Genomic DNA, 27989 nt, shown 5'->3' on the forward strand with positions numbered 1-27989 from the left:
TCAAATAGAAACAGGCAAATCTGACAGACTTTACCAAGCAGGATAAATCTGAGGTATAATCACAATAAAACAATTTACAGCTTACAAAAAGATTCACAAGTTGAGGATTCCTTCTATCGACTTCTCAGAGCCCCCACGAGCTCCTCCTGTTCTCTCAAAGACAGGCTGTACCAAAATCTGGTCTATGCTGAACTTTTCAGGGATACATGACCTGAAAAGGAAGAAGTGTCTGAGAAGACGCTGCCTGGTGCCCCTTCCTGCTAGCAGCCCTTCTCTGTAGAAGCGATCAGAGTTGGGTCCAAGCAGTGCAGAGCATCAAGCATCACGTGTCATGCCAACACTGTTTGCTGTCCGGCCAGTTCTCATCTTTCTCCGGTAATGAAGAGATGGACGTTCTTCTTGGACTGCAGCATCTGGGCCGCCCGCTCCACCCCGACCACAGCAGCCAAGCGCTGGGCGTCGTACTTGGAGTAGAGGACGGTGCAGGTCCAGGCGGCTTCCTCACCCCTGCTGGTGGCTCGCAGCATGTTACAGACTTCACTGTAGAAGTGCGGGTATGTTGGCAGCTCATAGAAAATCAGGTTCCTGATGCCTTTTATTGTGTATCTGCCAGAAGGAGAAAGAGAGGCTATGTCTATGGGAGAAATTTATGGAGAAGCCACCTCGGGATTTTACAGGGACACAGTCACTCATACCATTTCGTGCTCAAGGAGGAAGAACAATAACAGACAGACCAAGGGCTACTCTAATTTGAGCTGGAAGGGCTCATTTTTTGTGACAACATGTTTGAATTCCTAATGTTTGGTTTAAGATAATGATAAAATGAATTTGCCTTTCCTGAGCCTGCTCTGAGGAGAATGAGGTAGGCCGGGGAAGAATAGAAGACAAGGGTTAAAAATCAGTCATCCAAAATTTAAAAAGTAGACAACTTCCAATTTAACACTATCCTTATAATCAGGGAAAACAATATTCTGTAACGGAGATGAGGTCAGATCCAGTACATAAAATAAACTGCAAATGTTCTCCCATTAAGTCTTTTCTTATCACTTTGACAACATGTTAACTCCATGGCAGATGTTCCAAGTTCATCCATTTATAACACTGTGCCCAAGGACCCATCAGGCATTCTGGGAAGGCAGTTAGTTTCAGGAGCTTCCTCACTCTTTCCCTGCCCCACAGGGCTGCACCGTGGTGGTGGGAAGGCACACCCTAGGGACTCGCCCGTGGTTAGGTCGAAGTTAAGCATTCCCTAACAAAAGATTCCACAGGCTGACAAGGTTCTGATTCCGACACATCTGATGTTAGACTTCCTCAGGAATTTTATTTTATTCGTGGAGGATAAGTTTTCCTGGTCTTTTTATCCCATGGCTCAGCCTTATCTCTCTGGAGACCCTCCTCTTCCAGAATATAACTGCAGTCCATTACTTGGTTCATTTTTCCACATCCCCTTTCTATAAAGGAATTCTAGCGCTAACGAGTGAAGTTGACAAGACACAGTTCTGCCTCAGCAGTTATCAAAACAAAAACACACAAACCCGGAGTTTCGCTTCTGCTTAGTATGTAGAAAATTCAAGAGAATACTGCTTCCATGCTAACAAGAAAAAGACCATCTACAACAACATTCCTCCTCTTGAGCCTAGACAGCTGATGTCGTGAAGTAAGCAGGTGAACTGATTCAGCAGCGCCCTGGTGTGTGTTTAACTCGTTCTCAGTGGGGGAGGGAAGGTGCTGTTGGAAGCACTTGCCAATTTCCGTGGTGTAAACCCTTCATTTCAAGCGACCAATGTCATGCTCCTGGACTTGGAAACAGGGAGAGATGTGTGACCAGATCTCAAGAGCAGGTATGAGCCAGCTTCAGCCCATCACTGACTGAATTCCAGAGCAACAAGCTCATCTGAAGAAAGAAAGGGCACTTCACCTTAGGCAGAGCGCAGTGGGAAAGGGGGTGGCTGCCATAGAAGTGGGAAGGAAGAAACAGCCACACCTTCAACACGTTCTCAAAGGGCAATCATGGGTTTGCATGAGAGTTCAGGATCCCTGGGATTTCCGGACGCACCTTTACTTCATTTTTACGAGGTCCTTTCCACAGGCCTCCACTGGGAGCCCTGAAGACAAGGCAGAAGACCTGAGAGACCCTGCGGGCGGCGCAGACAGGAAAACTCACTCTTTCCCCAGACCCATACTGTGTCTGAAGCTAAAGCCTGAAGCCAGTGAACAGGACAAAGGTCAACTGCTGGGGTGGGGTCAGATGAAGCAAAAATCCACTACCCTAAGGGAGCGGGGTTTCCCTCGTGGCTCAGCTGGTAAAGAATCTGCCCGCAATGCGGGAGACCTGGGTTCAATCCCTGGGTTGGGAAGATCCCCTAAAGAAGGGAAAGGCTATCCACTTCAGTATTCTCACCTGAAGAATTCTATGGACTGTACAGTCCAAGGGGTTGCAAAGAGTTGGACACGACTGAGAGACTTTCCCTTTCAAGGCAGGGGCATTAACTCCTTCACCCCGTCCTTCCCCACAAGACTCACACCCAGTAAAAAGCAAGAGCAGTCTGTCCCTAAGCAAACGGCATGAAGCCTACGGAGCCCAAGAGCCTGCACTGATGTAAGCAGAGGTTCGCTGCCAGTGGGGAGAAGCAGGAAACTCTTTCCAAGACCCTCACAGAACAAGGCAGAGAGAGGTCTGCCGCTATGCAGGGTGGTGTAGGAACCCTGAGAAAGCCCAGGGTGGAGAGAACCTGCCTGCACCTGAGCTGGACGGGTCAGAGGGCCCCTGCCCCACTTCAAGCCTGTGTGGATGAGTGATGTGGATGTGTGGAGTGGGGGAACCGGCAGCAGTGCAGGGAGAGGCTCTCCCTGGGCACAGGGGTGCACGGCTGGGGGAAAGCTGAGAGGGGATCCAGGTCCTGAGACAAGACCCTCCAGCAGGGCCCCGCGCCGGGCCACTGTCTGCTGGAGGAACTGCAGTCTGCGGTACCTGGACAGTAACCATGGGAACAACCGAATCCTCACTAGGCTCCCAACCCCCACTCTAGTGGCCTAATGCAAGAGGTGTGTCCAGGCCAACCACCCACTCGGGAACTCCATTCAACTACATTAAAACCATGAGGTATCATTTTGACTATCAAATTACTGGCAACAGGTAGGGTTTTACAGAGATAGGTTAATGGAGTATAAGTTATTGTATGTATTTTGGGGGGGAAAGGGAGAAGATGGGAGTTGCAATGTACAGCAAACATTAAATTGTGTACAGTTTTTGAACAAACAAGTTTTCCTTTCCATATTTATCCCAAGGAAAATACCTAGGCAACCAGGCCATCAACTACACAGACGGATGCTCATGGCATTATTGTACATAATAGCAGAAAACAACATGCCTGTTAAAAGGAAACTGGGTTAATTATATACCCATTCAAAGTACATAACACTAAGTTACCATTAAAACGGATACTATGTACACCTCAGAGATTACTTACAATTAAAAACAAAAGGTATCTTTACAAGGCAGAGATCTAGCAGAACTACCTTGACCAGGGGATTACATTTAGCATCACCCAAAATGGGATAGACTGACACCCTGTGCCTTCATGTAGAATTCTTACCAAAATAATGTTTAAATCTGTGATTCCCAAACTTGGACGCCTGTTGAATCACCTATTTGTTTTTAAAAAATATCTATTATATAATTGGTCCCCATCTCCAACACTATGATTTAATTGATACTGGGGTATGACATGGGCATTCAGATTTTTTAAAAGCTCTACTAGGGGATTCCAATGTGTAGTAAAGTTTGGGAACACTGATCTAAATAATAAGGAAACAGGCAAATCCAGACTGTGGGACATTCTACGGGAAACCAGACTGGACTTTTCAAAAAAAAAAAGTCAGTATCATGACAAAGAACAAAAGGAAGAGAATTATTCCAGATGAGGGTTTCTTAACCACAGTATTACTGACATTTTAAGCCAGATAATTCTTTGTTGTAGGGGCCATCCTGTGAACTGAAGGGTGAGTAGCAGCACTCAGGCCTTGACCTGTATGAACCACTAGAATAACCTTCCAGCTGTAACTACCAAAAATGTCTCCAGATATTTCCAAATGTCCCTTAGGGAGCGAAACTATTCCCAGCTTAAAAACTGCTAAAATAAGAAGCATGTTAACCAAATGCAATGTATGATACTCAACTAAATCCTAAATCCTGGACTGCTGGTGGGGGACAGCTGTAACAGTCACTGGAAAGCAACTAGGAAAATCTGAACGTAGACTACATTTTAGATGATGTTATTGCAATCATGTCAAGTGGAATGTCAATAAATGACAGAATTTTGTTTCTAGCCACTTTACATGCTGAAAGATCTAGAAGTTAAGTGTCATGAAGCCGCCTATAATTTACTGTCAAATGGTTCAGGAAGAAAAAAATAAGATGTGGGAGGAGAGAGAGGAGAGACAGAATGTTAGTGCATGTGAACAGGGCAAAATGCTAATAGCCGGCCAAGTCTACGTGGAAGGAGTTAGAGACGTTCACTGGGATGGCTTTACAATGTCTTTTGAAATGAAATCTTCCCAGATAAAAAGTTGGTGGTGGGGAGGATGTGACAGAACCACATATAGACTTAAAAAGACTTAAAAATCCATATCCATAACACACAAGTATACATGCCAAAATGCTAACTTGTTTTTCTTCAATGAGCACATAAAACACTTAAGATAAAAGAAAAAAAAATCCCCATGTGTATATGGGGATCTCAATTTTGGTATTTTTTAAAAATTGCCTGTGTCTGTGTGCATGTACACAAGTTTTTTGACATTAAAAAGTCAGGGAAGAAATATACCAAAATGAGTATTTGTATCAGTGGGATTATAGGTGATTCCATTTTTTTAACCTAGATTTTCCAGGTTCGCTAACAATAACACTCTTACAATGAAAGTATTTTTAAAACAAAATAAAACAAAATCAACTCCAATAGGTGTTATACTTAAGAACTAAGAAAATCTCTTAGTGCCAATTTGTCTACAATGCAGGAGATGCAGGTTCAATTCCTGGGTGGGGAAGATCCCCTGGAGAAGGAAATGGCTACCCACTCTAGTATTCTTTCCTGGAAAATCCCATGGACAAAGGAGCCTGGCAGACCACAGTCCATGGGGCCTCAAAGTCGGACACGACTCAGCAACTAAACAGTACAACAAAGAGAGGCTAGGCATCTTCTGGAAATAAGAGAACGTGAGCAGGGCCTCTTCAGAGGGGCTGCTGCTGCTGCTAAGTTGCTTCAGTCATGTCCAACTCTGTGCGACCCCATAGATGGCAACCTACCAGGCTCTGCCATCCCTGGGATTCTCCAGGCAAGAGTACTGGAGTGGGGTGCCACCACCTTCAGAGGGGCAGTCAGTACCAATTCCTGTAACCTTCTGCACCCCTTCCCCTGCCCTCCTCCTCTCCTGTACATGTTTTGTGTCTTCAGTGACCCCAACAAATATGGTCTAACACTCTGACAGGACCTAAAACTAAGGACATTCCAGGTATCTATGCTACCTGCCAACTGTCAATGATAAATGAGGCACCCACAACTGACTTGAAAGGCTGGTTCTCCGTAGTCTATAAAGACTCGATCTGCTACTTCTACAGCTGGGGTTCTCACTGGGGCAAGGAGAACCCGGAAACACCCTAGGCGGCCTTTCCCAACTCTAGAAATCCCACCTCCAGAGCTTCTGAGTGTCAATCCTTCATGCTGTGCTTTCCCACTGATAATGCTCAGAGAAGGAGCTGTGAACTGTCCTCACCTCAGGAGTATCATGACCAAAGGCCAATCCAGCCCTAAGATTCTACTGGTTTCATCTCCCCAAAGAAAACAAATCTTCAGGTTGAAAATTTTTCATTAGCTCACAAATGAACTGCAGTATTTCTAACACTGTCTACTTCCTGAGAGAATACAGACACAGAATTTTAGAGTTGGTTATTAAAGTTGAAAACACATGTACTTTTCCCCACGGTCAAACTAAAAAAATCACATCACAAAGACACTGCAGATCAAAATACCTATCATCACCTTCATGACCTCTCAAGCAAAAAACTCTACAGCAGGGAACCTTGAGACAACTGGCAGTTGCAAATTACTCAGATTCACATTTAAAACCCAATAACCAGATAAGGGTGTAAAGCAAGCGGCACATGTCAGGTCTGTCTTTACCGTGACTTTGGGAACAAAACCGTCTGGTCAGTAAATGAACGGTGTAAGACGGGAGACTGTGCCACCTACCTAAGAGAAGGGGCTCCTCTTAACACCACGCCCTCTCCTTGAAGATCTGCTCTTTGAGAGAGGTCCTCATCCCAGCTTAATTCACAGTTGTGAGAGACAATCAAGTTGGGAAGTTTTCCAATTCATCCACTTCATTCAAAGGACTTGCTCTGATGTGTCAAGCTTTTGGAAAACTAAGGGCTCTTAAGACCTGCTGAATGCAAATTCCCTCCAAAATACCACTTTCCAATGCTAATGAAAACAACAACTCCCTGGAAGGAAGCAAATAATGATGCCGGGAAGCAGGCATCTGTTAAAACTCTTGGGCCAAACAGCCAAGAATGAAGCCCCATCAACACAGATGCAGTCATGCCTCGCCTCTCCGCTGGCAGATAACCGTTGTCAGCAGAATGCCAGAGGTCATGCCTTGCCAGCCTGTTTCACCCGGCAGGCTGCTGGGTCTTCCTGGTGAGGAGAGGGTTTCTGGGGAACACCATCCAATACCAACATAAACTAAAAAGCAATGCAATGCCAAGGTGCACCAACTAATAAGCTCCAAAGCCTAGAAGATTTCTGGCTTAGCTGTTAGAGATTCTCTGAGGAAATGTGTCCCTCAGTAGTCTATGACTGAAAATTAATAAGACAGTAAAGTCAGAACTTAAACTCACTGAACATTACTGTGAATCAGGAAAGAAAAGGTTATAGGATGCAATTTCCATCTCTCTCTAGCTAAGGGCTTAAAGGAGGCTTTTACACTTGGCAGTAGAGAGAATTAGCAAAACAAGAAAATTGCCGAGCTCTGGGTACACGAAGGGCTGCAGCTATCCCAAACAGTAACAGAAGGATCAATATTACTAACACTCTAATTAAAAAAAAGGTCAACCCAACATTTTTGTCACAGTCACATGGTGGGGAAGCTAAAGCAAATGCTGAAGCTCTTAAAGATTCACCTTTAAGGCCCTCGCCTTTTGCTCTTCATAAACATCAAGTGTGCACACCATTCCTGGACACATGAGAACTTCCTGAACACTGACACTGCACTCAGCGTCCATCTCCACACAGTCCCCAATATTTCATCTGTGCTTCTATGACAGGCTCCATCCACCCTTTGCTGTACTCACTTAAGTTGTCCCTGTCAAGAGTTGCTCAACTCTGTAACATCTTCCTTGAGGGGCATACCCTCAAGAAAGCTACTTAGGAAGTACCCTAAGTATGGATCCACTCCACATCTATATATAACATGCTGCAGTCACTCATTCATTTCTACAACCTTTTCCAGCAACACCCATTTTGCAAGAAAACCAAACAACCCATCAAGAAAAGCCTGTCCAGCCCCTAGAACTCTGGCGTCTCTCAGGGAGGTGGAATAGGGAGGACCACAGCACTGCAAAGCCCCCCTACACTCAGAAGCAGGCCCTCCAGAGAGGATGCTCGAAGCCCAGCCCTACTTCTCACCTTTTGTAGAAATGGAAGCGCTCGGTGAGCAGCAGGAACTGCTTCTCCCCTTGAAGGAAGAAGTGTCTGGCCCTGGAGACCCCAGACTTCTGGGTGTACTCGCAGATGTGAGCAAAGTTCAGTTCCTCCTTCTTGAAGTAATTTCGGAGACGCACAAAGTCAAAGTAGGAGGGGACATAGATAAGCGTGTGGGACATGACTGCATCCCGATACTGAGGCAAAATCTTGTTCACGAAAAAGTTGAACCTGATTTGGAAAGGCAAAGGGCAGAGTCAGTGGTCTGGAAGTGAGCCCGTAGGGTCACTGCTAACCGCATGGCCCTGGGCAAGTTGCAGTCTCCCTCTACCTCCGCTAAGAGGCCAATCCGGCCTACTGCACTGCAAAGAGATTAAACTTGTTCAACACGTTAGAAAGTAAGTGCTAATACTACTCATCATAAAGTATGGATGTGACACTGGTACATCCCAGAGAATTATTCTAGGAAGTATATAACCATATCGCTCATTCATTCAGTTGTCAGTCAGTCAACAAACAATTACTGAACACCTACCATATACTAAGCACCATTCTGCTACCAAGGGTCCCCTGACTAAACACAGTGAGCAAACAGGAGAAAATAACATAGAGAATTAGAAAAGGAGTTCTTGCCCTGAAGGGCTTACAATTAAGTTGCTGACATGCAGCATTAAGCAATTAATGTAATTTTAAAATGCCACCGTCTAGGGGAAAGTACCCGATTCACCAACTCTGCCACTAACTAGATATCAGAACTAGGATGAGGCATCACCTCTCTGGGCTTCAGTGTCCTCCTCTGTCAATGCCATGATGGAGGGGAATCACCTCATTTCATCTGGCAAACAGTCATCGATAAAGCCAACATGGAGTCCAGTTCTAAGTTTGAACGGCCAGATAAAAGCCGTGTGACTCCCAGGGTCCAGTGGGAAGGGTGGAGGATGTGGGTACCTGGCATCAATCACAGAAGCGAGGCTTTCCACTTGCATCCTCTGGAAGACGTGCGGGAGCTGCACCAGGACCTGACTGATGGAGCCTGTCATCGGGACGCTCCTCACGGCCACCTGCCAGGAGTCAGGGAGAGCATCAGGAGGTGAGCCATCCCTGCTGCTGCCCAAATGTAATCCTCCCCTTCTGCCTTGTGACCCAAACAACACCCGACACTTCCCGAAGGTTCAGAGAAAGGGGAGACCCCACCTGGCCTTGCACATTGACGCAGTACTTGTTGAACACGGAGCTGATCTGGGCATCCTGCAGGGCCCCGAACAGCAGGGTCTGGCGATAGTACTTGGACCAATTGTTGAGGCTCCACATCCGCACCCGAGAAAAGTCCACCCCATGTGAATCCAAGGGCAGCAGGTTCATGTGGTTCATCAAATGCTGCGAGCAGGAATACTACTCCATTAGTACTTACTGAGCACTTACCTGGAGGGCATTGCTAAGCGCTGCATAAGCCTTTTGTCTTACTTAACCCTGAGAAATGCACACTATCATCTCCCAAGTTACAGCAAGAAAACTGCGGCTCAGGCGGGAGAGTGACTTGTCCATAGTCAGGTAAACATTCCCAACACGAAAATAAAGCTCAAACTGGCTACCTCCTGGATCTTTCAAAAAGGACTGAGATAGTATCTATACAGTGTATTTCTGAAATGCCACCCTGGTTACTTTATAAGCAACCTGGCTCCAGACTTGGACAAGAAGGAAAATGACACAGAAAACAGAACTGCTGTCCTTCCATGACCTGGTTCTCAAAAAAGCTAGGAGATTCCCGGAGTGACTACATGTCAACAAATTAAATATGACTCAACCATTAGCTTCCCTCGTAGCTCAGTCGGTAAAGAACCTGCTTGCAATGCAGAAGACCTGGGTTCAGTTCCTGGGTCGGGAAGATCCCCTGGAGAAGGAAATGGCAACCCACTCCAGTATTTTTGTCTGGAGAATCCCATGGACAGAGAAGCCTGGTGGGCTAAAGTCCATGGGATCTCAAGAACTGGACACAACTTAGCAACTAAACCACCACCACAACTATCAACATGCCTTTTCTATGTTAATCATATTTTTTACCTTGTATACTGAAGTGTAACAAATACTATAAATTGATTCCTTACTTTATAAGTACTCCCCTTTATTTGCTGCAAACTTACTCTAAGTCCTGGAGTTGTAGAAAAGGTAAGTTCTCACTTGCCTTATACTGTCAAAATAAACCTATGGTTCCATGATGGGGACTGTTCCAAAGCACAATCCTAAACTCAAAGACACTGCAGAGTATGTGGAAAGGGAGAAAAAAATCACAGCACTAATTATGGTAGGAGGACAAAAACACCTCCCATTTACCAGTAAAACATCACACATTAAGAGATCATGAGCAATCTTTTCCCAAACTCTACCAAACACTGAACAAAAGCAAATGAACATAAACTGCAGGAGGAATTATTTTAGATAAAGACATCCTTGGTGAGGAGGGATTTCAACCAACCAACCACATTAAAGCAGCCTATTAGTAGAAGCCATCTTTATAAGGGGAAGAACTCTTATCTGGTGATTTGAAAAGATCGACAAGAATTTTTTATCTTTCTGGATACTGACCAACCTGCAGCTAGCAGGGGGGACACTTCTCATTTGCAAACTGGAAAATGTGGAACATTTCCATTTCCAAACTAACTGAGTTTTAATCTGGACTTGACTAATCCTTTCAGACTCAACCCACTGAGCTTCTTGTCTCTAAATGTGAATGACCAACATTACCAGGACATGCTCCCAGTTCTGCATCAAGTAAATGTCAGCTTGATCAATGATGAGCAGTTCGATAGAAGACAGAAAGTCAAAATCTCTCTTCTTCTCTCCTTCTCCACCAATGATGGTCCTCAAGCCCAGAGGGGAGGCGATGAGGATGTCCGAGGAGTAGAAGGGGGCGTAAAGTCGGATGCTCCTCTGCAGAATCGCCACCCCTACACACGAAACAGCCAAGGACACGTCAGTTCTTTAATCACCACAAGCCACCAGCTTCCACCTTCTCAAAGTGCCGGCCGCCCTTGCACCTTCCACAGCTCCCCCTTGGCATATAACTGGACTCAAATTGCTTTCATTATTAAAATCATCATCACCCCTCTTTGCTTTGATGGTCCCTTCTAGCCCCCACTCTCTCTTCCTTTTCTTCATTGGCAGATCTTCTCAGAAAATCATCTCTACTTTAAAATCTCCTCTTCACTCCTCAACGCACTGCAGTCTGCCTCTGATTCTCAGGACGCCACTGACATGACTCTTGCGAAGGTCACCAAAAGCTCTGGGTTACCAACTCAATGGCTCTTTGTTGTTTCTTGTCATTAATGCATAAGCACGTTCTCCTTGAAATGTTTTTTTCCTTACTGGTGGTTTCCATGACTTCAACACTTACTTTTTTTATCACTGACCCGGTCCTTATCTATCTTTCCAGATTCAGACAGCTCTTCTACAAATCCCTGGCTTCACCTGCAAGTTCTCTTTCACTCTGCATAAAGCTCTGGATAAATATATTCACTAATGATGGTTTTAACCCTACTGTCACAAAATTTTATATTTCCTGCCCACATCTCATTCCAGTTTGTAAAGAGACCAAAGCGTACGTGAAGGAGACTGACTTGCCTAACTGAAAGCATGTACCAGAGGGGCAGAAGACTGCTGGGGACTCTCTCTGGGGGTGGAATGCTGGTGGAAACCACTTTTACAAATGCCCTCTACCCTGATGACACGGGTGGGCACCATTTCTGCACGCTCAGTCTAAGCTGCCCACAGTGGCAGGGGAGCGCCCCCCAGCCCACCGCCTGCACTGCTTGCGGGCCGCGCTGGCAGACACCGACAGCGAGCAGCCCCGCCGACCCCCTCCCACGCCACCTGCAGGGCACCACCAGAGCCAACGATCGCGTGCAGCCCACACAGGGGACACCCCTTGAGCGCCAGGCTCAGGCAGATGGCGGGCAGACTGCGTTTCTGGACTCCATGGGAGTGAAACAAGCAGAGAGTTCGTGGGACAACCGAGAATTAGGAAAAGGTTAAACAATACAGTTCATCTCCCACACAGAGCCACTCCTTCAAGACAGGGAGCCATAACTGCTTTGCATAATATACAGAAACAAACAGCCAAGCAAAATGAGGAAGCAGGGGAACGTGTTTCAACTGAAGGAACCAGATAGAACCCAGAACAAAACTGAATGAGACCGATGTCAGTAGTTTATTTGATAAAGAATTCAAAGTCATGGTCATCAAAATGCTCACCAAACTTGGGAGATTATGAATAAACAAACATATTGAGAAACTCAATAAAGAGGAAATATTGAGAAAGTTCTAAAAGAACACACAGAGCTGAAGAATATAACTGAGCTGAAAAATATACTAGAGGGAATCCACAGACTAGATGATACGAAAGAGTGTCAGCGACCTGAAAGACAAGGTAGTGGAAATCACCCCGAGAGAACGGCAAAGGCAAAGTAAAAAAGTTTTCTTTAAATGAGGACAATTTAAGGGACAGCATCAAGGGGACTATCATCAGCGTTAACGAGGCCCAGAAGGAGAAGAGAGAGAGAGTCACTAACATCTGCATTATAGGGGCCCCAGGAGAGGGAGGAGAAGAGAGAAAGGGGCAGAAAACTTATTTGAAGAAACAATGGCTGAAAATTTCCCTAACCCAGTGAAGGAAACAGACATTCAGGTCCAGGAAGCACAAAGACATGGCATTTTATGGAGAAAACCCTAAAGACTCCACCAAAAAACTGTTAGAACAAATGAATTTAGTAAAGCTGCAAGATACAAAATTAACATACAGAAATCTGGTGCATTTCTACACATTCATAATGAACTATCAGAAAGAGAAATTAAGAAAACAATGCCATTTACAACTGTATCAAAAAGAGTAAAATACCTAAGAATAACTCTAGCCAAAAAGGTAGAAGACTTGTAGTTGGAAATTATAAGGTCTTAAAAGAAACTGAAGACGACACAAACCAATGCAAAAATATACCATGCTCATAGACTGGAAACATTAGTACTGTTAAAATGTCCATAGTACCCAAGAAGACTACAGATTCAATGCGATTCCTATCAAAATACCCATGACATATTTGACAGCACTAGATAATCATAAAGTATGTTTAGAGCTACAAAACACCTTGAATATCCAAACTGATCATAAGAAAGAAGAACAAAGCTGGAGGTATCCCGCTCCCTGATTTTAAACCACACTACAAGTCTATAGTATTCAAACTGTATGGTACTAGCACAAACAGAACAGAAATAGAGAGCCCAGAAAGAAACCCATGTTTGTATAGCTAATTAATCTATGAAAAGCAGGCAAGAACATACAACGTGGAAAAGACAGTCTCATGAACAAATGGTGCTGGGAAAACTGGAGAGCTGCATGCAAAAGAATGAAACTGGACCGCAAGTTTACACCAAGTACAAAAATGGACTCAAAATGGATTAAAGACTTGAACATAAGACCTGAAAAACCACAAAACCCCTAGAAGAAAACATAGGCAGCAACGTTCTTGACATCAGTCTTAGTGATATTTTTTTTGGATCTGTTCCACAGGCAAGGGCAATGAAAGCAAAATTAAAGGGGACTACTTCCAGCTAAAAAGAGTCTGCACAGCGATGAATACCAACAACAAAACAAAGGTGATCTACTGAACAGGAGAAGATACTTGCATATGTGGTAAGGGGTTGATGTCCAAAATATATAAAGAATGCATGTGACTTATTATCAGAAAAACAAACAATAAAAATGGGCTGCGGATCTGAACAGACATTTTCTCAAAGTCATAGGGATGACCAACAGGCATATGTAGAGATGCTCAACATCACTAATGATCAGGGAAATGGAAACCAAAAACCACAAGGAAAAAAATCAACACTGCAATGAGGTACTATCTCACTCCAGTTAGAATGGCCATCATTAAAAAGCCTACAAACAACAAGTGCTGGAGAGGTGTGGAGAAAAGGGAACCCTCTTACACTGTTGCTGGGAATGTAAGCTGGTACAGCCACTACAAAAACAGAATGGAGGTTCCTCAGAAAACTCAAAACAGAATTACCATATGATCCAGTAATCTTACTCCAGGGGATATATCTGGCCAAAACTATAATTCAAAAAGACACATATACCCTATATTCATAGCAGCGCTATTCACAATAGCCAAGACGTGGGAACAAGCTAAATAGCCATCAACAGAAGAATGAATAAAGATGCGGGGGAGGTGTGTGTGTAACAGAATACTACTCAGCCATAAAAAGAGCACAATAATGCAGGGGGTGTGTGTGTGTGTATATATATATAAATAAATATACATAATGGAATACTAGTGTGTGAGTGTGTGTGTGTGTGTGTGTGTGAGATGCAATTACTACTCAGTCATGAAAAGAGCAAACTAATGCCATCTGCAGCAACATGAATACAACCAGAGCTTACCATACTAAGTGCAGGATGAGGAAAGTTAGAAAGAGAAAGGCAAATACCAGACGACCTTACTTACATGCGCAAACTAAAAGAAGGCACCAATGAACCTGTGTACAAAACGGAGAGAGACTCACAGGCACAGAGAACAGACTTGCGGCTGCCGAGGCGGAGGGACAGGGAAGGCCTGGAGGTTTGCAGTTAGTTGATGCAAACCATTACACTTAGAATGGATGAACAACAAGGTCCTCATGCATAGCCCAAGGAACTATATCCAATCCCATAATGGAAGAGAATATTAAGAAGAATGTAAATATACCTGAGTCACTTTTGCTGTACACAGAAATCAGCACAACACTGTAGATCAACCACACTTCAATTTTTTCAAAAAACAAATAATGGATCAGGTGGCTAATAAGTGCGATGATCAAAATGAAATAATATAACAGACTATGACACTGGAGTTATAGAATTCTTATAGCCATCATGTAAGTTGGTATTATCCTCATTTTACATTTGAATAAATCAAAGCACAGAGGAAAAGAGAAACACAATGAAGTATCACCTCACACCTGTCAGAATAGGTTTTATCAAAAAGACAAGAAATAACAAGTGCTGGCAAGGATGTGGAGAAAAGGGAACCCTTGTGCATGGTTAATGAGAACGTAAATTGGTGCAGCCGCTATGGAAAGCAGTACAGAGGTTCCTCAAAAATTAAAAATAGGACCATCACCAAAAAGGAAAAAAATAGAACCACAACACAACTGAGCAATTCCACTTCTGGGTACTGATGCAAAGAAAACAAAAACACTAATTCAAAAAGATATATGCACTCCTCTGTTCACTGCAATATTTATAATAGCCAAGATATGGAAGCAACCTAAGCGTCCGTAGGTAGGTGAATAGATAAAGCTGCGGTATACAGATATATACACACACACATATCATGGAATATTACTCAGCCATAAATGAATGAAATCTTGCCATCTGTGACAACAAGGACGGACCTTGAAGGTATCACCATAAGTGAAATAAGTCAGATAAAGACAAGTATCAATACCATATGGCATCTCTTAGATGTGGATCTAAGAAACAAAACAAAAAAACTAGACTGATAGATACAGAGAACAGACCAGTGGTTGCCAGAAAATGGGGGCGGGGGGTTGGAGGGTGGGCAACATGCATGGGGGGTGATCAAGAGGTACAAAACATTCAGTTATTAAGTGAACCGGCCACCAACATATCCAACATATGAAAAGGATCCAATGTATGCCAAAAGAGAATATAGTCAATAATATTGTATGGCAACAAACGGTAACTATACTTACTGTTGTGATCAGTTTGTAAGGTATATAGACACTGAATCACCATGTTGTACATCTGAAACTAGCATGTCAGTTATACATCAATTTAAAAAAGAGTGACTTATCAGCTGCTTGCTGGCCACCTGCACATGTTTAAAACTACACATCAACTCTCACCCCCTGCACCTCACACCAGCCGTGCTAAAGCCTCTGAGTCCGAGGTCATGCTGTTTATTCATCCTGATGTCTCTGCAGTTTCCTGTCTGAAACTTTTTCCTCCACTCAGATCTCCATACTTCATTACTGGCTAAATCCTATTTGGGTTTCAACTTAGTACAGACAGTACATCCATCAGTAGATCTTCCCAAACAGTCCTGTGTCCACTTTGAGTAGGGATATTTGCTTTAAATACTTAAAACGGCCACTGCATCCTCTAACCATAATACATCTTTTATCTCATACTGTCCGATTTGCCTTTAGGCTGGACTTCCTTAACAGTAACTTTTAATCCTTCTAATCCTATATCCCCAGCGACTTTACAGTGCTTAACATAGTAGATGCTAAATAATAAATGAGCATATGTGACAATAAGTAGTCTTCAAGAACTTTTTCAATGTACAACCAACCAAATACATGGGAGCTGAATGCAACAGGCACACACGTGAAAAGCTGGGTGGAAGTCAGTAAGTCCGGAGTAGAGACAGCTCCCTATGGAGGCCAGAAGGAAGTCCACTATGCACAAGCCCTTCAGTTAATGCATCCTCCCCAGACTGACGCACTCTGCCCCTTCACCTCCAACTCCCTTAGGACGGCTGCAGCACTGACGATGAGCTACCAGCTATGGGTGAGCCGAGACATCTATTACACACGTACGCGTGCTTTCCACATATGCCTTTGGAGACGCTCCATCTCATTAGCCAAGCGTCCATCCAATTAGCCAAGGCAAGGCTCTCCCCTGGCAGAAGAGATGTCTCAAACACACCTGGTTCAGCCAGGCGTCTACCAGTGACCCTCTGAGAGAATGTCTAATTCCAGGCTTCTAGCTCCCAGTTATGTGTGCCTCACACCCCAGGTCCCTCGGGGTTTCAGTCTGGACAAGGAGGAATTACCGATCCTGAAGTGGTCATCGATGTTTCCGACAAACACAGCTTCGTAGTCCTCAGGCCTCTTCAGGTTGGGTGGTCTCTCCTCAGGATCGGAACCGTACTCTCCATTAAACCTCTTTTTGTTGCTGACAATGATTTTCTTCTTGCTGTCGCCCTCCAGGAGGCTGATGAAGAGCTGCACCACCCGCAAAGCAGCTTCCCGGAACGGCACCACGATGAGCACCTGACAAGGCAGAGGCGGCGGCCTTGGAGGGGCAAGGGGAAGGACGGGCAGCGCGAGCTGAGCCCGCTGGGGACCCGGAACTGGCGAGTCCCCTGCTCCTCGGCCCCGGGCCAGGGATCACATCCGTGTCACCCCCCTTACACGGGCCTGGCTCAGTACTGCAGGCTGAGTACCTTTCAGATGCACAGCTGTGTCCTATGGACTTCCATCTCATGGCCCCTGGGGGACATTCTTAAGCATAATGTGGAAATATCTTTCAGGATAACTCAATGCCTTTAACAGAGATATCTACCAGCAAAAGCCCATGGACATAAACAGACAAAGTTCTCTGAGGACAAGAAATGTTACTCATTTCTGTCTCCTACAGAACTAGTTCAGCATTGTGATTCATAAGAGCCAAGGAATATGCTGAATAAATGAATTAGATGTATTGGTAGAGAACAAATAACCTATCATTACTTCTCTAGTACATTTCCTGGTACACTTTTCAGAAATAATGATAAAGTATTTCTAAAGTAAGATCATATTTCAATGGGAAATAGATGATTCAGTTTTCCAAACGTTTCCAAAAATGTTTAGTATTAACTGTTAAGAAACAAAAACAGAAGATGCTTAACAAATAATTTCTAACTACCCTTGTGTACATGGGTTTTTTCCCTAACTACACTTGGCTAAGGCTTCCCTGGAGACTCAATGGTAAAGAATCCGCCTGCAATGTAGGGGTCATGGGTTCAATCCCTGACTTGGGAAGGTCCCTTGGAGGAGGAAATGGCAACCCACCACAATATTCTTGCCTGGGGAATCCCATGGAAAGAGGAGCCTGGCGGACTACAGTCCAAGTGGACACAAAAGAGTTAGACATGACTTACTGACTGAACAACTCAAGCCTTGTGTAAACCATACAATCAGTGGAAATAACCCCAGTCAGATCTGGCAGTTCACCAAATTCTAAATTGCTTCATTTGGGTGTTCTACCTCATACTCTGTTTGGCAGTTCTAAATGGAAACAGATAATCTTTTTATCCTGATGTTCAAGATTCTGAGGTGGTTTCCCAGAAGGGCAACCAGCACAGCCAGAGGGGTGCAGTGACTCAGTCTGGTACAACTCGGGGATGACTGATCACTTTTGAAGAAGGCCAAGTTACTGTCCTGCTGGGACACTAAGAGTCTGGTGGTTTTCCCCAGCTATCAAACAAGAGGGCTGGACTAAGAAATCTCTTAAGAGCTGCGTCATCTTAATAGCTGAGAATCCTATTAAGCTCAATGAGAAGTATCTAAGAAGAGGAGGCTTCTTCAATACAGAGACATGGGTGAGAGGGTTGGGTGGGACGGGAGGTACAGTATCTAGCTACACGACATCATGAAAAACGTGGCAAGTCCGAAGACATTTTCTGTGTAAGCCCTCAATCCACTGGCGCTTAAGCCTATGAGCCCACATAAATGTAATCATCACTTTAAGTTGCAATAATGATACAATGGGAAAAGAGGGGTTTTGTTTTCCAAGGTTTACATGTTTACGTGGCTTAGTGAAGAGAATCCTTGGTTTTAGTCCTGTCTGTGCTACTGTCTCCCTGGTTCTCTTTAGCAAGGCCCTTTATGAATCTGGGTCTGTGTCCACAGATGTAATATGTAGGGATCGAACAAAAAGTTCTTTAAGGACCTATCCAGCTCTGACAGTCACAAAGAAGAGCTTTACAGTGCAGTGCTACTTACACAGAGGATCAGCGTTTATCTTTAGGGAGAATTATCACGCAGGTGCCTCCTACTCAAGTTTCAGGTAGAGCCACTGTTAGAGACAGCCCACTGAGCTGTCTGCTGCACTACTCTAACACCACCCGGCTGATACGCTCAGTCTTGGACTTGTTCTTTACTCCAAGTATTAAAGCACCTGAGAACCTTCTAAGTGCCAGGGCCTAGATGGTGGTGCCTTACAGCCTCCTTGAGGGCAAAGTTCTGGGGCCACTCACCTTGGGCCTTGTCAGCCCTTGGTCCCTGAAGTCATCATCGTCACCCACCCCAAGTTTCTGGCTTCGGCGTCTGCTGTTGTTGCCAAGCACCTGGGCATTGGCTTTGAGGACATGATTTATCACATGCAGGCAGTACACGTGTCGGATCTCTTCCCCATTCTTCAGGGCCGTCCTTTCTGGGTAGAACAGGTCCCGGTAAGAATTCATAATTAAGAAGAGCTCTTTCTGGAGGGGTGTGAAGGGGCTATTTGATTTTTGGGGACCAGAGAGGAATTGGCTGTTGGTCTTGATCCAGGTGGATTCCAGGGGCTTTTGAAGATGAACTGACTTTAAGTCAATGTCCTTTGGGGGTTTAAAGGTTTCCAACTTCTGAAACTTGGATGAAAAGACAACCTGGCCCAGAATGGGCCACTGAGGGAGAAAAGAATCAAGAAGTTAGAAATGAATGACAGTACCTTACATTCATACAGTACTTCATAACTTACAAAGGCCTTTGATGACTTACAGGTTCTCTCACTTAATCCTCACAACAACTGTGCAAGGTAAATGCTATAATGCTCTTCTTACAGTTTAGCAAACGCTGAGATTCAGAGGTTACAGGATTCAGACAAACAGGAAAGAACAGAGCTAAGGGTTAGAGCCCCAGGTTTATGACTTTAGAAAACTTGTGAGCTCTTCACTCAGTGGGTCACTGAGACTGTGCTGTGGACCACACTGTAGGAAGTCAAAATTTATTCTAGACAAAAAAAAAGGTACAGGTACCCAATGGTCAAGTAACTTTGAAAACACTATAAAACCTAATCCCCCTCAGGGAGAGTCACAGCAGAATAGATATGAAGGTTCTGCTGAGTCCTGTAACAAGGACTCTGTTCCATTTTGTTTAACCCAGAGTTTTCCAAATTTACCTGGGCACGGAGCAAGGTTTTTTTTTTTTTTTTTGAACAAGGTTTTTGTTTGGGATTTTTTTTTTGGGGGGGAGCGGGGATGTTTGCACTCTAACAAAACTGCTGATCTTAGCAGTAAAGGATGACCTCTGTGATAAAAAAGAATTAACTACTAAAGATATGCCAACAAGTAGGATAAATTTCCAGGGAACTGTACTGAGTGAAAAAAGCCAATTTGTATCACTGTATTTCTAGAACACTTTTGAGATAACAAGATGACAGAAATGGAGAACAGATTAGCGCTTATTACCAAGGGGAAGGGAGGTGGGTACGGTCATAAAACAGCTCCAGAGAAGAGGAGGGATCTTTGCAGAGCTGGAAATGCTCTGGCTGTTGGCTGTAGTGGTAGAAATGGGAACCTACATGTGATAAAACAGTGCAGAACTAAGTAACGCACATAAATCAACAGGAGCAAAACCAAGGAAACCTGAACAAGACAAGAAGACTGGCTCAATGGAAACTTCCTAACTGCAATACTGTACTATAGTTTTGCAGGACATTACCACTGGGGTGAACCAGGCATCGAGTACATGGGTATCTTTGCGTTATTTCTTACAACCACATCTGTAAGAACTATCTCAATAAAAATTTCAACGAACACGGAGCCTGGAGGGCTACAGTCCACGGGGTCGTAGAGTCGGACGTGACTAAGCGAGTGAGCACACGCCCAGGCTCTTCCAGCATTCCTGTGTCCTGCTCCCCAAGTCATCTGCCACTGGTGTGTATCACACATTTAGGGAGATCAGTAGAACCCAAGATCACCGCTCCTCCCCATCTGTGACTATGATGATGGAATGACGCTTACTTTTAGCTGGTGGGTAGTTTTGGGGTTTGTGGCAACAGCCTGGATTTCTTTTTCTTTCAGTTTTGTGTTCACATGTTGTACAAATGGATCTAATTCAGAAATAAAGAAGATTAGAACAGTTAGAGCAAATGACAGGGATTTTTCGGTCTTCCCTTTTAATGACATGATGTTCTTCATGATGTTAACTCGATTTTTTCCTCCACCTACTTCCCCCATCATTTATCCCAGTCTAGAGCTTAAAAGTTTCTGACACGTTCACTTCCCTAAAGCATTTCTTTAGTCACGTTATTTCCGAGCTCAAAAACCTCTGAAGAAAATTCTCAGTCTGAAAATCAACACACATCTCTAACCTACTTCTCCAATGTAATTTTTGAATGACATGGCTCTCAAATTCTTCTGCCACTGTGGTTTTCCTTCCTTTAACTGAAAATTCTATCCTCTCCTTCACCTCATTTTCATATATCCAAACAGGATCAGTTGAGTGTTACCCCTGACTCATGGTAAACAACTACTTCCCAGGAGGTTCCTGTGTCAGGACAGCGCTGGCTCCACGAAGAGGCCACCTCTGGTCCCCTACAGACAGTCATCACGCTCCAGACCCCCACCATCCACCCCAACACACGTGTGAATGCCCTACCTCATCTAATTAGACCTTAAGATCCCTGCGGGCAGGTTTCGTGTCTGATTTAACTTGCACTGAAGACACCTAGACATGCTCAACACCCAACCGAGGCGAACAAAGGCTCCGACGGCACCACCTGCTCTCGGGGTCATCCTCAGCGCTCTGCTCTGGCACCAGTCTGCTCTTCCAGTCCCACCCATTTCAGAAGCAAAGTTCAACGACCTATTCAGGACCCAGGCAGTAAAACCTCAAATGCAATGCACCTAACAACAAAACCTAAGATAAGGGTGAACAATAGGAAATCAGAATTCAAGGTGCTAATATATCTGTACAGGCAAAACCACAAGAGAAACTTTATGATAAGCTTCCTTATGAAACATAAGGGTTTTTTAAGTTCAGAATGGGGTTCGTGCCCAAATTCTCCCTGCTATTTCTCCCTCTTCTCCAGAAGAGCTAACAGAACCAAATGAGGCCTAAAATTTCAACTTCAGTGGCAGACCTGGTTGAAGAATGGCACTGAGACCAAAAAAGGCAGTCAGGACACGGGACTGAGACCAAGCTGACTTGCCCATCCAGGCACACGCAGAGACACGGACCCCAAGAGATGGCAGAGACCTGCCTCAGCCTTCCACAGGCGGGTCTTATCCAAGAGACTGCCACAGGGGCACAGGGCGGTCAAGAGGCCGAGAGAGACTGAGCGGATAAGGCAGAGCGTGCTGGCTTCCGAGGTGCTCCCTCGTAGTAAGGACCAACTAGATCAGCCACCCCGGGGCTCACAAACTGTAAACTGCTGCTTACAGGAATTGAGAAGTGACGGGTAGAGAGAAAAATGCAAAGTACTATTCTCCTCCTTCTCTGCTCAGGGAAAAGAAATCAGGATCTTCCCCTGATCCCAGGTGCGAGAATGTCAGGTCTGGGGAATGGGTCTTCCCTGCTATCATTCTTCAACTGTTTGTTCTCCTGAACACCCTCCCACTCCCAACAAGGCCTCAGCCCTGAAAACCAGAAAATACCTTGGAGAAACATTTCTTCCCAGTTCCACTTCTAGCCGCTAAACTATCTGTTTTTATTGCTGCCCATTCCAGTATCAGGAGATGTAACACACGTTAGCCCCTACTTGGGAGAAGGCAATGGCACCCCACTCCAGTACTCTTGCCTGGAAAATCCCATGGACGGAGGAGCCTGGTGGGCTGCAGCCCATGGGGTCGCTAAGAGTCGGACACGACTGAGCGACTTCACTTTCACTTTTCACTTTCATACATTGGAGAAGGAAATGGCAACCCACTCCAGTGTTCTTGCCTAGAGAATCCCAGGGACGGGGGAGCCTGGTGGGCTGCCATCTATGGGGTCGCACAGAGTCGGACACGACTGAAGCGACTTAGCAGCAGCAGCCCCTACCTAGCATCAGGTGAATTCAAACAATGTACACCAGGCTCTGACCTTGTGATGCTTTCGGAGAAGAGTCACCGCCACTTTCCTCTTCGAGAAAATTGGTTTCTAGGCTGAAGAGTGACTCATGTTTTGCATCTGTAAACTCCTCGGGGGACTCCTCTGATGTGCCAGGTGGCCCGTGCCCGTCTTTTCCCTCAGGGTCAGCAGGTGAGGCCACACCTGCAATTTTGGGAAACATTTTATAAAATTATTTACTGCTCTTGAATACAATTACACTTCTGTTGACAAATGAAATCTAATTCCTCAGTCTATACTGACACTTGGAGAAGGCAATGGCACCCCACTCCAGTACTCTTGCCTGGAAAATCCCATGGACGGAGGAGCCTGGTAGGCTGCAGTCCATGGGGTCGCTAAGAGTCGGACATGACTGAGCGACTTCACTTTCACTTTTCACTTTCATGCATTGGGGAAGGAAATGGCGACCCACTCCAGTGTTCTTGCCTGGAGAATCCCAGGGATGGCGGAGCCTGGTGGGCTACCGTCTATGGGATCACACAGAGTCGGACACAACTGAAGTGACTTAGCATAGCATACTGACACTGACACCCACTGCCATCATTTACCTTTAAGCCAACTCAGGTTCGAAGACAGAAGTTTCAAAATTACACTGGACTGTTGACCCAGTACGTGTAAGGATGTTCAAAGCAGCACTAATTATAACAAATAACTGTAAAAATTATTTCATCATTTCTATTGATGGGGTACTAATTAAATTATCTCACAGTATTCACAATGGAATACTCTGTGATTAAGCTAATGTGAATCCAGAGTTACAAACATTATTAACAAAGAATAGGAAGTTACAGGAATATATGAGACCATACTCACAAATATACGTATAGACTTGTATTCACTCATATATCCATAAAAAAGTAGTCTGGAAGGCTATATACATGTTAAAGGTGTTCATCTCAGGGTGGTACAAATACAGGTGAACTATATTATATTACCCTCTTCAACTTTTACAGTAAATATATATTACTTTTACAATTAAAAAAAAACAACCAACTTTTCATCTGTAAAAACCCAAAACAAGAAAGAAAGCTGAAAAAGCAACAAAATTAAACAAGAAATCCCTAAGTCTAAGACAATGATTTATTTATCCCAGTACAAATGATGAATTAAAACACTAAGACTGGTGTGTAACACCTTAAAGTATAGAAAACAATAGTCAGGCAAACAGGTATTAAGATAATAGGGTATAAAAAGCTACCCAGACATATTCAGACAATGGACTACTACTCTAGCAACAAAAAGAAGTGAATTAATAATATGAACTACACAGATGAGTCACAAAAACATGAGAAGCCAAAGAAGCCAGACACAAGAGGGTACTTATAGTATGCTCTCATTCATAAGAATTTCTAAAAAAGACAAAATTAATATATAGTGAAAGAAAGCTGGTCAGTGGTTGCCTGAGGCCAGCCTGGGAAGCTGACTGCAAAGGGACAAGAAGAAAACTTTTTGTAGGTATTGGAAACATTCTGTATCTTGATTTTGGTGGTGGTAATACAGACATACACATTTGTCAAAAGTTACTGAATCACATACTTGAAATGGGTATACTTTATTATATGTAAATCATGCCTCAATAAAGTTGATTTTAAAGTTAACTTAAAAAGTCACCTAGATGCCTGAGTGAAGCAGAGTCCCTTTGGGTTTTCAATCCCAGCTCTTCTCTGAAGCCTTGCCTCATTTACTCTGGCAGCAAGTGACCACTCTGTACTCTTCACCACCTGGTATCTATCTGTTCCACCTAGATCTGCTGCTTGAAATGTTTTGTATATTTCGTGTCTATCTTCCAATACACACAGTTCCTCTAAGGGAGGGGCAGTAATCTCTTTAATAAATTGAGACTGTTAACAAAAAAAGAATTATATTCCCTTTCCTGACAATCACGGGAACTTTAACTAGGATTGAAGTCTGGAAATCATGAGCAAAAATGTCACTTCTCCATGTTTATGGCCAGAGGGTCCTGTGTTTTCTGTCAGACCTCAAAGCCCAGACCAAGCCCAGAGAGGTTAAGAATCTCTGCTTTGAATCCATGTGCTTTCACCCAGCTCGTATAGCACAAGGCACCATAGCCCTGGGGCAATCCGTCTGTGGTCCCAGCAAAGATCTTAGACCCACACCAGAGACACTTACTGCTCTGCATGTCAGTAGACTCTGCTGCCATATCTTCCTCCTTGCTGATGTCACTATCGCCATCTTCAAAATTCATTTCTGTCTCATCCATAACACTGTCTTCTTCCTCTTCCTCCTCCTCCTCCTCTTCCTTGGAAACATTCTTTAATGTGGCAAGTAATCGATGGTAACCAGACACTTGTTCTGGTTCACTCTCTGCTTCACTTTCAGAACTTGAAGTATCTGAACTCTCTGACTGGAAGGAAAATAGGGATTTTAAAAACAAGAAGTATACTGTTCTCATAACTACCCCATCACTATCATCAGGTCCACAGGGGAACAAGTTCAGATTTTTCTAAATTAAAATTAGCTTTTCTGTAAATATGCAATATCTATTCAACCAAACCTTGCACCAAATTTATTTAAAATAGCTAACCTAGCTATGCTTCTAAAAGCTCTTCCTCTTCTTTGAACTGCTAATCTTCTATATGGGAAGAAAGCTGACTAAAGACAGTGAGCGTTAGGTTATAAGGCAATCTCACCTGGGTCAGATATTTGGCACTTTTAAAGGAGCAAGAGAAAAAAACTACAATGCAACAACAACAACAAAAAAAAATGTAGCAATTTTTCTGAGTTTGTTCTAATGAGTTAAGACCTTTGATGATTTTCCACTCTATTTTATGTTAAGTATACAAGATATTTCCTCTTAGGATTTACTAAGAGCCCTCTGGTATGCCTCCTTAACAAGTTCTAAAATGCTAATCTCTCAGGACAGTTTCAAACTCTGTACTGTATTAGTTATCACAGTGGAATTTAAACACACATCCGCATTCAGAACTAAGCAATATTATGAAAATAATAGCTTACATCTAAAATCAAAGAGCGGAAATGTATTCAAACTTTATTGTTATATATAATCTCAGAGAAGTAACAGCCCAGAATCAACTATCATAAGGAAGATATAAAGCATTACCAGTTGACAAGTCTGTGGTTTTGCTTCCTTTCTGGAAACCCTGAGAAGAAACAGGTAATGTTAAACTCTAACTACTGGTATGTAACAATTAGGAAAAAGTCTAATGATACAACTTTAAATAAGCATGGCAGACTAGCAATACATTGTAACATAAATACAGTATAACTATACATTATAAATACATTATAACCATAGTCATGTAAAAACTCCATATGCACTTGGACAGGGATTGCAAGAAAATGCCAAATAGATGATAATCGACAAATGTAAAAGTTTAACAAGATCACAGGACAAATACCCCAGTCACACAGTAACTAGCTCTCATCCGAAAGATAGGAACGTTTGGCAAATAAAAGCCCTTGGAGTTCACACTTTTCTAGCAAGTTTCTTAATTAGGCCGTCCCTCTTAACTTTTTGATAAAGCGGCCCGAAGTGGCGGGTAAGAACTATGATCATAACTGAGAGTCTGGACACTTAACAGAGAAAACCCACATCTACCCATACATCAGTTTCCTCACGGTCACGGAATAGACCGGTGATGCCGAAGGCCCCAATGTGAAGTCGCTCAGTTGCGTTCGACTCTTTGCGACCCCATGGACTGTAGCCCCCCAGGCTCCTCTGTCCACGGGATTTTTGAGGCAAGAGTACTAGAGTGGGTTGCCATTTCCTACTCCAGGGAATCTTCCCGACCCAGGGATGGAACCCGGGTCTCCCGCATTGCCGGCGGATTCTTTACCGTCTGAGCCACCAGGGTAGCCGCAAGCAAATCTTTATAAACATAAAAAACAAAACGATCTCAGAAAAATCTCTGACCATACAAAAACCAACCCCGACACCCGCCCCACTTTAGGTGTGTAGGGTCTGGCAGAAAGCGACCGGCTCAACGAAAGGCAGGCAGACGGGAGAACACCGCGTCTCGGGCGGGACGTCGACAGGACGCCCAGCCCTGGCGGCGGGGGCGCCCTGTCACAGCCCCGGGGCGCGCGCGGGCCAACGCCGGGACACGCGGGGTCCCTCTGGGAGAGGGGGTTGGCAGCGCGCGTCCCGCCACGCCCCTCCACACCTGTCATAGAAGGGGTGCTCCTCGCCGAAATCCCGAAGATGCTTCTTCTGCTTTTTAGTCAGGGAGCCGAGCAGCTGGCTCTGGCTCCGGCTCCCACGTTTGCCCATGGCGAGGACCGCAAGTCCGCCCACCTCCACTAGCTTCACGCCTGGTAGTAGACCTGTCGACGCATTCACGCGCGACCGCCGGCGGCGCTTTACGGCGGCAGGGGCGTGCCATAAAGCAGACCCGCTTTACGTCGCTCTTGTGCGACAGGCGTTGGAACTTCCTGTTTCCCGTTTCGCCCTCTAGCGGGGTTCTCTGGAAGCACGTGCTCGCCTTCCCGTCTCTTCTGGGCTGTAAAAGAAAGATAGGCCAAAAGTAGGCAGGCAGGCCTCTGGCTTCCCCAGATAGGTCAATGGATGGATGTATTTTGTGTATCTCTTGTGGTTGTGAGAATCAGCCTGCGTGAACGTGCAGTAGCGGAGATGGGTGAATGCAGTGTTTTATATTCAGTTCAATTCAGTTCAGTCGCTCAGTCGTATCCGACTCTTTGCGACCTCATGAATCGCAGCACGCCAGGCCTCCCTGTCCATCACCAACTCCCGGATTTCACTCAAACTCACGTCCATCGAGTCAGTGATGCCATACAGCCATCTCATCCTCTGTCGTCCCTCTCTCCTCCTGCCCCCAATCCCTCCCAGCATGAGTCTTTTCCAATGAGTCAACTCTTCGCATGAGATGGCCAAAATACTGGAGTTTTAGCTTTAGCATCATTCCTTCCAAAGAACACCCAGGGCTGATCTCCTTTAGAATGGACTGGTTGGATCTCCTTGCACTCCAAGGGACTCTCAAGAGTCTTCTCCAACACCACAGTTCAAAAGCATCAATTCTTCGGTGCTCAGCTTTCTTCACAGTCCAACTCTCACATCCATACATGACCACTGGAAAAACCATAGCCTTGACTAGACGGACCTTTGTTGGCAAAGTAATGTCTCTGCTTTTGAATATGCTATCTAGGTTGGTCATAACTTTCTTTCCAAGGAGTAAGTGTCTTAATTTCATGGCTGTAGTCACCATCTGCAGTGATTTTGGAGTCCCCCAAAATAAAAGTCTTCCACAGTTTCCGCTGTTTCCTCATCTATTTCCCATGAAATGATGGGACCAGATGCCATGATCTTCATTTTCTGAATGTTGAGCTTTAAGCTAACATTTTCACTCTCCTCTTTCACTTTCATCAAGAGGCTTTTTAGTTCCTCTTCACTTTCTGCCATAAGGGTGGTGTCATCTGCATATTTGAGATTATTGA

At 44.4% G+C, this 27989-nt stretch overlaps 1 protein-coding gene across 3 annotated transcripts; it reads right to left on the reverse strand.

Moving 5' to 3' along the window:
• Nucleotides 1–26915, reverse strand: UTP25 (UTP25 small subunit processome component). Of its 3 annotated transcripts, XM_061383611.1 has the most exons (13): nucleotides 26702–26783; nucleotides 26375–26406; nucleotides 25639–25678; nucleotides 24687–24921; nucleotides 22530–22700; nucleotides 20468–20556; nucleotides 18719–19129; nucleotides 16532–16751; nucleotides 10440–10642; nucleotides 8892–9074; nucleotides 8646–8758; nucleotides 7683–7928; nucleotides 1–606 (listed from the first exon to the last, which is right to left on the reverse strand). In XM_061383611.1, exons 4-13 carry the CDS (start codon nucleotides 24775–24777, stop codon nucleotides 363–365), a joined length of 1971 nt encoding a protein of 656 aa, XP_061239595.1. In that variant the 5' UTR covers nucleotides 24778–24921; nucleotides 25639–25678; nucleotides 26375–26406; nucleotides 26702–26783; the 3' UTR covers nucleotides 1–362. The 3 variants fall into 3 exon arrangements, with proteins under 3 accessions (XP_061239595.1, XP_061239593.1, XP_061239594.1); XM_061383609.1 differs by lacking the exon at nucleotides 26375–26406 and having other exon boundaries at nucleotides 26702–26915; XM_061383610.1 differs by lacking the exons at nucleotides 26375–26406; nucleotides 26702–26783 and adding an exon at nucleotides 26143–26364.
• Nucleotides 26916–27989: the final 1074 nt, after the last annotated feature.

This window comes from Bos javanicus, chromosome 16 (genome assembly GCF_032452875.1).
Source record: "Bos javanicus breed banteng chromosome 16, ARS-OSU_banteng_1.0, whole genome shotgun sequence".
Lineage (NCBI taxonomy): Eukaryota > Metazoa > Chordata > Mammalia > Artiodactyla > Bovidae > Bos > Bos javanicus.